This window comes from Suricata suricatta, chromosome 11 (assembly GCF_006229205.1).
Source record: "Suricata suricatta isolate VVHF042 chromosome 11, meerkat_22Aug2017_6uvM2_HiC, whole genome shotgun sequence".
Taxonomy (NCBI): Eukaryota; Metazoa; Chordata; class Mammalia; order Carnivora; family Herpestidae; genus Suricata; species Suricata suricatta.
Genome location: NC_043710.1, coordinates 89,501,220 through 89,513,522, shown reverse-complemented (window position 1 = coordinate 89,513,522; position 12,303 = coordinate 89,501,220). Strand labels below are relative to the sequence as shown.

General features: G+C 41.7%; 1 protein-coding gene and 1 long non-coding RNA gene across 4 annotated transcripts in view; one reads left to right on the top strand and one right to left on the bottom strand.

Moving 5' to 3' along the window:
• The window catches only part of LOC115306845 (olfactory receptor 8A1), a 9,613-nt gene extending 9,160 nt beyond the window's left edge, over positions 1–453 (top strand). The window contains exon 2 of one of the 2 annotated variants that reach the window (XM_029957409.1): positions 61–453. In XM_029957409.1, coding sequence (XP_029813269.1) covers positions 61–453 — 393 coding nt within the window. Of the gene's footprint in view, positions 1–33 lie in introns of both variants that reach the window. The other variant, XM_029957410.1, reaches the window with a different exon arrangement.
• Positions 1–3,682, bottom strand: part of LOC115306846 — a 15,331-nt gene extending 11,649 nt beyond the window's left edge. Inside the window, exon 1 of one of the 2 annotated variants that reach the window (XR_003915456.1) lies at positions 3,647–3,682. This is a non-coding gene — a long non-coding RNA (uncharacterized LOC115306846). Of the gene's footprint in view, positions 1–3,479; positions 3,562–3,646 lie in introns of those variants that run through there. The other variant, XR_003915455.1, reaches the window with a different exon arrangement.
• Positions 3,683–12,303: the final 8,621 nt, after the last annotated feature.

Below are 12,303 nucleotides of genomic sequence, written 5' to 3'. Positions count from 1 at the left end.
ACTGGCCTCATGTTAAAACTGTCCTACTGTGAGCTCCTCATCAATCATTACTTCTGTGACATCGTGCCCCTCATGAAGCTCTCCTGCTCCAGCACCTATCATATTGAGATGACAGTCTTCTTTTTGGCGGGATTCAACATCGTCGTCACCAGCTTAACAGTCCTTGTTTCCTACATCTTCATCCTCTCCAGCATCTTCCACATCAGCACCACGGAGGGCAGGTCCAAAGCCTTCAGCACCTGCAGCTCTCACCTCGCAGCTGTGGGAATGTTCTATGGATCTACTGCGTTCATATACTTAAAACCCTCCACGGCCAGCTCTGTGGCCAAGGAGAATGTGGCCTCCGTGTTCTACACCACAGTGATCCCCATGCTGAACCCCCTGATCTACAGCTTGAGGAATAAGGAGGTAAAGGCTGCCATGCAGAAAACACTGAGGAGAAAAATGTTTTGAGGTAAATGTTATTCTTTCTTGATTTTAAAATTAAGTTGTTATACAGAGGGAAGCCCTCTGAATGCTTGCGCGGCTAGAATGGGAGCAATCACTGGGCTACATGGTTGGGTGAATGTCTCTTCCCCTTCATCCCTCTACCTTCCCTCCCTCTCTGGACTCTCATTTCTGTTTTAAAATCAGATCTTTTCAGGTTCATGCTTTCTTTCACTTGAGATCCATTTTCTCTGTCCAGAACCCTTTGATAAACGTTTACTAAAAATGTTAAACTTTTAGCATTGAGGGGCACCTTGGTGGTTCAGTCACTTATGCGTCTGACTCTTGGTTTCAGCTCAGGTCATGATCTCACAGTTTCATGAGTTCAAAGCCTGCATCAGGCTCTGTTCTGACAACATGGAGCCTCCTTGGGATTCTCTCTCTCCCCTCTCCCTGCCCCTCCCCACTCACACTGTCAATAAATAAATGAACTTTAAATTAAAATAAACTTTCAGCATTGAGTTTGAAAGTCATCCATTGTTTTATTACCTTCCCTACAGAAACAAGTACTCAGTCCAATTCTTATTTTTTTGTGCCTGGGAGTGTAGAAAACAAAGAGAGGTGAATGTGAAAGCTACCAAGAAGTGATACACAGCTCCTTCTTCATCCAGACTTCCTTCCTTGCCTTCACTCCTCTCTGTTTGTTCCTGCCCAAGAACCTCTATGAGACCCTTTTATGTAATTCCTTAGTGACAATAAAAATAACAAGATCTGGTCACATGTTTTGGGGTGCTTACGCTGAGCAATGCAACCCCCCAAATGCTTTATATACATTATTACAATCATGCCTCATTATATGCAGGTACTGTTGTTATCCTCATTTCACAAATATGGAACTTAGTTTAGTAGCATGCTAAGATCACTTCACTGGCAAACAAGCAACACCAGGATCCAAGTCTAAGGAACTCAGAGCCTGCAGTCTTGGGCTCTCACATATTATCCCCTCAGCTTTAGGCCAACACTCCATTTGAACAGCCTGTTAAGCCTGACCTAATTATGCCCTTCCAATTTCAAATACCTCCAAAAAATAATTTCACAGATCCACAGCCTTTATCACCTGCCCTAGCCTCTTTCCCTTTATAAACAACATCTTCAAGATGACTTAGGAAAGATTATTCTACAGTGACCAACTTTACCCGGTTTGCTGAGCCCTTTCCCAGGTTTAGCACTGGAAGCCCTACATCTTGGGAAATCTCCAGGCCCCATACAAAGCAGGGGAATGGGTCACCCCAGACAACGCATTGCTGGAAAATCTCTTGTCCTGCTTCAATGACTAATAGCTCTACTGTCAGCCTCACTCAGTAAATCCAGTGGCCTCGGGACAAAATTTCTCCCTGCTCCCCTTGCCTATTACAGTATCATGGATAGAAGGGTTAGATCAACACCCGGACAGAGGGCAAAGGATTTATGGAGAACCTCTTGTCGTTTACAGCTATTTTGGGTATGCTATTGTATCAAGCAGTAGCTTATTATGGGAAACAGAAATAACTCTGTCTCAAGCAGAAAGGATTATAATACAGGAAACTAGTCACTAACAAATGTTTTAATGACTGGAGAAGGGGTGAGGAGGTGCCCAAGTGACTCCACAAGACATGACTTAGAGGTCTAGAAACTCTTGCTGGCACTGTCACCACTGCCACCATCACTACTGCCACAGTGAAAATTGCCTCTCACACTCATGATAGATGAGCATCACCTGGAAACTTGTTAGAAATGCACATTTTCAGGCCCTGCATAGGCTTCAGACCCACAGAATTCATGGCCCGGCTACAGCAATCTGTGCTTTCACAAACCCTCAGGGGATTCTGAGACACACTCAAGTCTAAGAACCTCATGCCACCTTTCAAATGGTAACTAATTCACATCTCAGGACTCCAACTACCAGGAAAACTGGGTATGAAATTTTGAGTTTGTAACCTGACTACAGTGAGGGCAGAATGGATATTAAAAGAGCCATTCATGGGGCGCCTGGGTGGCTCAGTTGGTTAAGCGGTTGACTTCAGCTCAGGTCATGATCTCACAGTTCCTGGGTTTGAACCCTGCGTCCGGAGTTTGTCCAAGGGTTGTGGGTTATCATTAAGCTGAACCCTGCGCCCAGCTGTGTGCTGACAGCTCAGAGCCTGGAGCCTGTCTTCGGATTCTGTGTCTCCCTCTCTCTCTACCCTTTCCCTTCTCTCTCTCTCTCTCTCTCTCTCTCTCTCTCTCTCTCTCTCTCTCTCAAAAATAAACATTTAAAAAAAGAAAGAGCCATTCCCAAGTGGCTACCCATTTTTTCCTGACCTTTCTCCAGAGATGAGATCTCTACCACTATTGATCCCCTCTATTTAGGAAAAAATATAGGAAAATATTTGTTAGCTGAAAGTGAGAAGGCATAAGACCAAATAAATTGGTGAATTTCATACGAATTTTATTTCATAGGATATTTGTTCAGCAAAGAACACAGCGGATAGAGTTAAGCAAAATAGCATGGAAGACGATATCTAACTATCATATATTAGAAATGGGGGCAAACCAACAAGAAGAAAAACAGCAACAGGAAAAAAATGGGCAAGGTGTATAAACAAACATTTTACAGATGAGAAAGCCCAAAGGGCCACCAAGCATATGAAGAGAAGCTTAAACCAATTACTAATCAGAGAAGTGCAAATTAAAACAATGAATATCTCTTTACACCCACCACTGGGTATGTAAATGGATAGACTATAGCGGAGACTTGGCAGCAGTTAGAAGCAGAGGATTAGTTATGGGCGATACAGCCTAGAGAGAGCTGCAGTGCTGAGCAGGATATAAAGCGCAATATTACTGATGAATACAAAATTACATTCACACAAGCCAGAAAAAAAAACACATTTAGAACGAAAAAATAACATAAAATATGCATTAAGTAGGTTAGAATGGCTACCCAGAGAGATAAGAGGCATGGAAGTAAGGAGTGGGAAAACAGAAATAAGATTTCCTTTTTCTAGACTCATTACCCCCCACCAGATGCATACCAATCAACATGCCCGAGAAACTCTGGATCCAAGCCGGCCACGGAACAGCTGACTGGGGGGTCGGGCCGACCCACCCCTAATATTTGTGAGGCCTGGAGAAAGGGTCTCTGATTATTTAGAAGTTAAAAATCAAGCTAACAAAATGTTAAATATTTTCTTCTTCCTACCTTGACAAATACACCTTCATACCAAGCTAGAATGCCAGGTTCCAATTTAGAAATCTCAGGATGCTGAGTTCCACACTAGAATGTGATATTATAGGAAGGCTCTGCCTGGCCCCCAGCCCCCTGCCCCTGGCCACAGCTTGCTCCCTCCGTTTCCTGCCGCTGGTGCTATGCTATCCCACTTCACAAGGGGCTTCACACAGACACATCTGTGGATATCCTCATGTCCCGGCTCTATCCCTATCCGCTGCACGCAGCCATCCTCTGCTAATCCATTTGGTCTCAGGATGAACAGTCAGCTGCGTGGTCTGCTAGCGGAGGGACCTCAGGAAGAGCCTAATAAGCAGGTAAAAGGTATTTGGAATTGAATTCAAATTCTAGTATTCCAAAACTGAGAGCAAGTCCAGAATGAGGTGCTCTGGCTGGGCACATCCCCTTGGACCTGTTCATCCCGGGGGGCAAGGCACAGGCAGAGAAGGCCAAGGATGGAGCACCTCTCACAGAGTCTAAAAAGACTTCTATGGAGGGGGGTGACCTTTGCCCATGTGTGTGCCCATAGCTGCTTCTCCTCTCCCTGACTGGCAAGTCTTACAGTGGTGACTAAGGTATGTTTGTTCCTCATATTACACTCTATTTTTGAGAAAGAGAGAGACAGAGCATGAGTGGAGGAAGGGCAGAGAGACAAGGAGACATAATTTAAACCAAGCTTCAGGTTCCAAGCTGTCAGCACAGAGCCTGATGAGGGCTCAAATCCACTAACTGTAAGATCATGACTTGAGCAGAAGTCAGACACTTAATCAACTGAGCCACCCAAGTGCCCTCAAAGCATCATTTTTTTACAGTGAATTCAAATTTATATGCAGAAGACTATTTTTAATGAGAAAATCATATTCAGCTTGAGACTAATTTAATTTCTGCTTTCTCAGGGTTTTTTTCTATGTATTATGGGTGTGGCATAGTGTTTTCTTAAAAAGAGAGAAACATGTGAGTGCATAAGTTTCTTATTTGTTTTTCATACTATTAGAGATAGAAGGAGTCTTTACACATGGAACATGTTTTCTTGTGTGTCCTCTGGGAAGTATGTTCAGCCTAAACCTCAAAAGCTGTTTTCCTTTTTTGCCTACAGTTAACAATACTGTATCGCATACTTAAAATTTTGCTGAGATGATAAGTCTTATGTTGTATTCTTATTACAAAGAAATGTTTTAAATAGAGGAAGAAGGAAGCTAGTGGAGGTGATGTGTATGTTCATGGCATTAAATATGGTGATGGTTTCATGGATGTATACTTATCCCCAAGCTCATCAAGTTGTATGATTAAATTAAATTTATTAAATACATTAAATCCATACAACATTCTGTGTGCCAATCACACCTCAATTAATTGTTTTTTAATGGCACCTTAACATTCAGTATTTATCAATACTTACCATCTTATGAGATTATCTTATATACTGTTTACAAATAAGAAAAATCAGGCGAGGTGGGGTGTCCAAAGCGTGGAATAGACAAAGACCACCAAATAAGAACCAGCAAAGGCTACTTGTTCAGTGCTTGCCTTTAGAAGAGACTCATAAGGAGTCCAGGGAGTGAGAAGAAGGGGGACATCTTTAGAGGTACTCTAATGGGGGGGTGGAGACAGGCCAACTAGAGACAGGAGTCCCTATGTGATTGGTCTGGAGAACATATTTGGCTTTCTCTGGTCCCAAGTTGGAACGGATGGCAGGAATCAGCAAAGCTGGCAGTCAACAACTGAATCCTGACCATTCTGGGCTGATTGTTGCAGAGGCTGTGGTTCGGCCTCTTGGGCTGATTGCCACAGAGATTGTGGTTGAGAATTCTATTTTTAAACATGGTCTGGCCATTATGTGTTTGTATATTCAGTTCCTCAAAAGCTACACAGCAAAAAAACAGATACTACCATCCCTGGTCTTTTAACAGCAGCTTCGAAAGCTCATGCTTTTTATACCTTTGTATCCTCCCATGCATTCCAGAGCTTCTCAGAAAGATCTAATGTCGAAACACTTGGAAAATGTTCCACGGTGAGGGTATGGAAAGGATGGTCTTTAGCATCAAATGCACAGCAGTTTTGGAAGATGAACCACAGTCCAGAGCTAAAACCTTAATTAGGAAAAAAGAATAAAATTCAGCTGTGATAATCCAGAGTCTTGGTGTTCCTTTCTCATTCCAAACTGTAAAATTAGAGCCTTTGATACATTTAAGAAAATTCCACTCCACTCTCACACCAATTATGGACGTTCGCTGGCCCATTGCTTCCTTCCCTCCATCACCATGCTGAAAATGCCTCATTTGTGAGAGTTTAGCACAAAGCAGTGGAGCTCCACCAGCTCAGGGACAGCTCACGGTGAGCAGTCTGGCACCAGTCCCAGCTGAAATTGGATCCTCCTGCAGCAAAGACTCTTGCAAGGCCAAGCCTCCGTCTAATTATCAGAGGCCTGGACAGTTAGAGAAGCATCTCTTGCTCTTAGGATAGATAACTTCTGAGAGCCAGCTGCTGAAATCTGTCCTGTCCTCACCCTTCCTCTCCAGGGGTCCCACCTGTTGTCTCTGCCTCCCCGCTCTTCCCCACCCCTTCCCTAGTGCTCAGCAGTATCTTGTTCCCTGTACACACAGCTGCAGGGCACATGCTCTTGGAAGCCCTGGTGACCAACAGAGAGTCACATTCAGAGACGGACTTTCTCCTGCCACTAACGTCCCTGGCCCTAGAATTCCTCTCCACCATGTTGCTGCCACCACATAATGCAGTGGGAGAGAGTCTCCACCACCTTATTCCTGTCTTTGCATGGAACTTAGCTCCGTGGTAAAGCATATGTTGACCAAGTTTCATTACTGTGGGCTGGGCTGGAAGTAATGAAACAAGCAGGTGAAGCCTGTGCTTGGGCACCAGAGAATCGGGATACTGAAAAGATTTTAGAAAACATCTCCACAATTCCCCAATTAAAAAGGCTAAAAACTACTTTACTTTCAGAATCTATGGAATTTTTGTTTCATTTCAAATATTCAAATATAAAAATATTTTGAATTTCATGTGGCTAAGGGAGAGTGGGCACTATAATTGCTTCATGGCCTAAGACCCCAATGTAACTGAAATAGGTCATTGACTGATAGATAAGTGGGTCTCAAACTTTAGCCTGCATCAGAATGACCTAGGAGGCTCAGGAAGACAATGCGTAGGTCTGCACCCCAGAACTTCTGATTTACTAACTCTGGGGTGAGAATTGAGAACCTGCATTTCTAACAAATTTCCAGGTGATGCTGATGCTGCTAAGTTGTGGACCACATTTTGAGAAGCACTGTTTTAGTTAAAAGGTATGTAAGCCTCTTTATCAATGTGTATATATATACTATATACATATTATATACTGATATACAGTATGTATACTATGTACTACAGTCATAGTAGAACCCTCTGGCCTCATGTCTCAAGATGCACCACTGGGCAGCCAGGTTGTGGTCATCTGTCCGGTGTTGAGGAGTAGAGGTACTCTGAGGACTGCATGCTGGTGGGTGGACATAAAAAGAAGGGATAGGGAAATATCCAGGACAGAGTCTCTTGGTCCAATCACCTCTTCCCCACCCTGAGAATCAATCTCAGTTCCAAATTTGAATGTTCTGAGTTTATTTTAGGAAAAATGGCTTTTTTTTTTTTAGCTATATGAACTTTATTTATTTATTTATTTATTTATTTATTTTTGCTCATCCAACAGTTACATTTTATTTTTTTTAATATAATACAATTTATTTTTTTAACATATGCAATTATTTTCCATCATTTACAATACAGTAGTTACAATTACACTCCAAACAGAAAAGCAAAGTAAAAAATCAAAACCCCAACTTCTAGTTCATGTAATTAGACTTATACAGAAATTAGAAGGCTATGTAACAACTAGTTAATCACCTAATTTCACAGCTATCTGAAGTGGCAATCGTTATATAGCAGATTTTTTTTAATTTAATGAATGGATGCTTTAATAATTATTTTCACTTATTTCTCTTTCATGCATCTCTTGGTCACTTCTGTGTACTTGGTGAATCTTCCATTAAAAAAGCCATTTTTGATACAAAATAATTATTAAAGCATCCATTCATTAAATTTAAAAAATATTTATTGAAACCATAAATATTTCTGGCTATATCAGCAGGGAAAAAAACTATCACTAGAGATATATAAAAATAGTGGATAGGCAATATTAAAGCGACCTGTCATTATATGGTATGCTTTATAGGAAAGTAAGGAAAGTTGCTGTAAAGGCAAAGAAAAAAATTTATGAAAACAGAAATCTGATACTGCTGGAGCCAGTGTTGACCTGAGGGTGTCCTTGGAAGCCAAGAACCTGGATTTTCACATAGGAGGAGCAAGAGATGCAGCTGGGGGCACTGGCATGATGCCGACTGGTATTCAAGACCATGTCACCACCTACCACACTCAAACCCATGCTCAAAGAAAGTGACACTTGAGTGAATGAACTAGAAGAAAACTGCCCCACTCAGGCTGAGCGCAAGGACACGAGCTGGTGTCAGTCTTGACTCTGGATGGAACAGGGGAAAAAAGGAAAACCCTCTCCCCTGAAAACCATAACCACACCTGCACTCCCATGTGTATGAACCTTGAATTCACACTAAATCTATGAGTTGTAACACCTCACACCAAACCTTCATCATAAAGAGGCCCTAGATGTTATTAGGTGGAATTAGAAGTGTGGCGATGTTCCCAGGGAAAGTACAGGGTTGGATGGAAGCATTAAATGGGGGAACCAAATTGAATTTCCAAGGTCAGGGATAGCTTCTCTGATGAAGTGAAATTTGGAGACCTGAAGTTTGGGGTGTTGTAGATATTCAGTGCCCCAGCACCAGAACCGCCTTCTCTGTCTGGAAAACTGAGCTGATTTGAGTGTTGTAATCTCCCCAGTTGGTAGGGAGTGAGGCCCAGACACTGTTCCCCAGATGTCTAAAAGGTACAGCCACCTCAGCCAATCACTCACCTCAGTCCAAGTCCCACTTAGGACTTTGCTTCCAGAGCAAGTGGTACAAAGAAGCAAGGAGAATTTTGAGTCCATCATGGAAAGATAAAATTGTTAACCTCTGGCAACCAGCTGTGATACGTTGTGGTAATGGGGCTACTGGTAATGGCCAAGGCACTGTGTGACTTAAAGCAGCACATTCCTTACTTGTGGCCATAACTGATTCTAGCCACCGGGCTTCCCATGGATCCTAATTATTTCCTAAACTTGGTTCCTATGTTGTGTACAGTTTCCTGAATTACCCCGTATCTTTTCAATAAATGTCTTTGCCACTGAAGTTCTCCAGCGTCAGACTTTCTTCCAGCTAAGAATCGTCACTGGCTGTAACAAGAGCTAACCAATTGGAGCTTCCAAGGGAAGGGAGTTGAAGGAGAACATTTGGGCTGGGGAACATCTCTCACATCCTATAACTATTCATAAACCCCTCCACCATTTTCCTGGTAGGGTGGAAAACAGCCCTTCCCTCTTGCTTTCACACAATACTCAATGTGTATTTATACTTGTTTTTCCCTTCCAGGCTCTTTTGGTTGGTGTAGTAAAGGCAGAAAAAAAAAAAAGGACAAATAGGCCAGATTCCAGAGATTATTACAATTTCAGAGAGTAACATCTTTGAGGAAGAGGGGTAAGGGAAGTCTGTAGGCCATTTATCTTTTTAAAACATATTTGTATTTAAAAGACATTTACATTTTAAAAGGTAAAATAATATTGTAATATATCAAAACAACTCTAAACACATTTGCTTGCAACTTAAATATCTATATATGTATCTGCTCAAAACTTAATTTACTGGGGTAACTTCTTAAGATAGTCCCCCGAATGATTGCCAAACTCAAGTAAAACTAATGACATCATTATTGTTTACATGGTTAGCATGTGGCATAGTTAGCATTTATATTTTAAATGAGCACTGTTTATACTAGAGGTCTTTTATGTGACACCCACATGCACGCATATGTGTGAAACTTTGTTGTCTGTTGAGGTGCCTTATGTAATCAATACAAGAGGTAGCTCATTTCCTACTGTATACAATTTGTTTTATGATTTTATGTTTTAAATGATTATAGTTTATAACATATGGTATGCCTTCACTTTTATGACAGATAATTAACCATCCTTTTATTTTTTATATTCAATCTTCACTCAGAAACCATGTCCTACTTCTTAATATCGTTACTATGGAAATACATGATTAAGTTTTATGATATGCTAAGAACTCTTTGCTCACAGTCCTAAATGATAAGTAGAAGGTGACCAGCAGTGGATGGGAGAAGGATTTCCAGGTAGAGAAAGCAACATTTAAAAAAAAAAAAAAGACATGGTGGGGGCCCTTGGGTGACTCAGTTAGTTATTCGTCCAACTTTGGCTCAGGTCATGATCCCAGGGTTCATGTGTTGGAGCCCCACATCAGGCTCTCAGCTCTCAGCACAGAGAACACTTCAGATCCTCTCTCCCTCTTTCTCTGTCCCTCTCTCACTTTGCATGTGTTCTGTGTGTGTGTGTGTGTGTGTGTGTGTGTGTGTCTCAAAAATAAATAAACCTTTAAAAGAAAGACATGGGGATACAGAAAATCCAAGTATGTTTAGGGAAAGGTGGGTAATATGGCTAAATCAATGAGTATACTGAAGAGTAATAAGAGAAATAAGAGAGTTTTGGGTAAGAATGGTGTAGTCATTGATCTTAGGTGTCAACTTGGTTGTATCATGTCAGAAGTATGACTTTGATATTGTCTTTATATGGAGATCAAGTATCGTTCAAGGAGATGCATTTGGATGCCAATTGACAATGGGTGGACTATGACCGCTAATTCTATATGTCAGCCTGGCTAGGCTACAGTATCCAGTTGTTTGATCAAATACTCATCTAGAAGCTGGAGGTATTTGATAAATGTGATTAACATTTGTGATCATCTGACTCTGAGCAAGTTATCCTCCATAATGTGGATACGCCTCACCCGATTTGTCAAAGTCCTTAAAAGCAAAGAAATTTCCTGGAGAAGGAAGTTTGCCCCAAGAGTCTAACATAAAATCCTGCCTGAGTTTCCAGACTGCTGGTCTGCCCCATGAATCTGAGGTTCAAAACTACAACATCAACTCTCACCTGAATTCCAAGTTCACATCCTGTCTTACAAATTGTAGACTTGTCTGCTTCCAATGATCACATAAACAAATTTCTTAAAATAAATCTGTAGATAGATAGATAGATAGATCCTATGATTCTGTTTCTCTGGAGAATGCTGACTGATGCATGTGGTTACTAATAATTAATCCCCCTTACTGCTACAGTCTGAGTAGTGAACTGAGAAGGAAGACCAGAGTCACAAAATACAAGATAAAGATCAGCCTGCGTATTGATGAAGTTGATAGGACACAGCATCACCGCTAGCCAATTGGAGCACCCAAGGGAAGGGAGTGGAGAGGAGAGCACTTGGGACAGGGAACAGCTCGCACATCCTGTGATTGGTCATAAGCCCCTCCGCCACCTTCTTGGTGGGGTGAAAACAGCCCCTCCATCTTGCTTCCACACAATACTCAATGTGTATTTATACTTGTTTTCCTCTTCTAGGTTCTTTTTGTTGGTGTATTAAAGCAGAAACAAACAAATATGTCAGACTCCAGAGATTATTGTGATTTCAGAGAGTAACATCTTTTAGGAAGATGGTAAGGGAAGTCTGTAGGCCATTTGTCTCACAAGAGATATTTTTAAAAAGATAAACTAAACACCTTAGAGCTGTAACCATAAATGGACTCTCTAATTTCCTCCCTGCTTCCCCAGATTAACTTTACAAACCAGCAGAGTTGGTAGTAGTAGCTCTTCCCTGAAAGAGAGGGTACTCCAAAGATTAAACTCCTGAAGACAAGTCTGTCCTAAAAAGAGAAGGCTCTGCGGGGAGGACCATACTTCAGCAGTACTGTCTCCTAGACCCAGCACTCAGGACTCACTATTTTCTCTTGGAGATGAGTCAGGACAAAGGATGAGTCTTGGACAAAGACAAAGGATTCCTCCCATTTTTTACCATCCTGGAGCATGGAAGGAATTGGTATCCAGTTATACAGGATTCGTCTACCTTTGCTGAGAACCAGTGGCCCATTCATACATGGGACAATTATCACAACCCACAGCAGGTTCACTTCTTGTCATATCTTAAAGACTCCCTTATAAAGTTCCACTAAGATAAAAAGCTTCTGCAAGGCAAAGGAAACAATCAAGAAAACTAATAGGCAACGGACAGAATGGGAAAAGATAGTTGCAAATGACATATCAGATAAAGGGCTAATATCGAAAATGTACAAGGAACTCACCAAACTTCACAATCACAAAACAAATAATCCAGTGAAGAAATGGGCAGAAGATATGAACAGACGCTTCCCCAAAGAGGACATCCAGATGGCCTACAGACACATAAAACGATGCTCAACGTCACTCATCATCAGGGAAACACAAATCAAAACCACACTGAGATACCACCTCACGCCAGTCAGAGTGGCTAAAATGAACAAAGCAAGAGACTATAGATGTTGGAGAGGGTGTGGAGAGATGGGCACCCTCTTACACTGTTGGTGGCAATGTAAACTGGTGCAGCCGCTCTGGAAAACAGTGTGGAGGTTCCTCAAAAAAC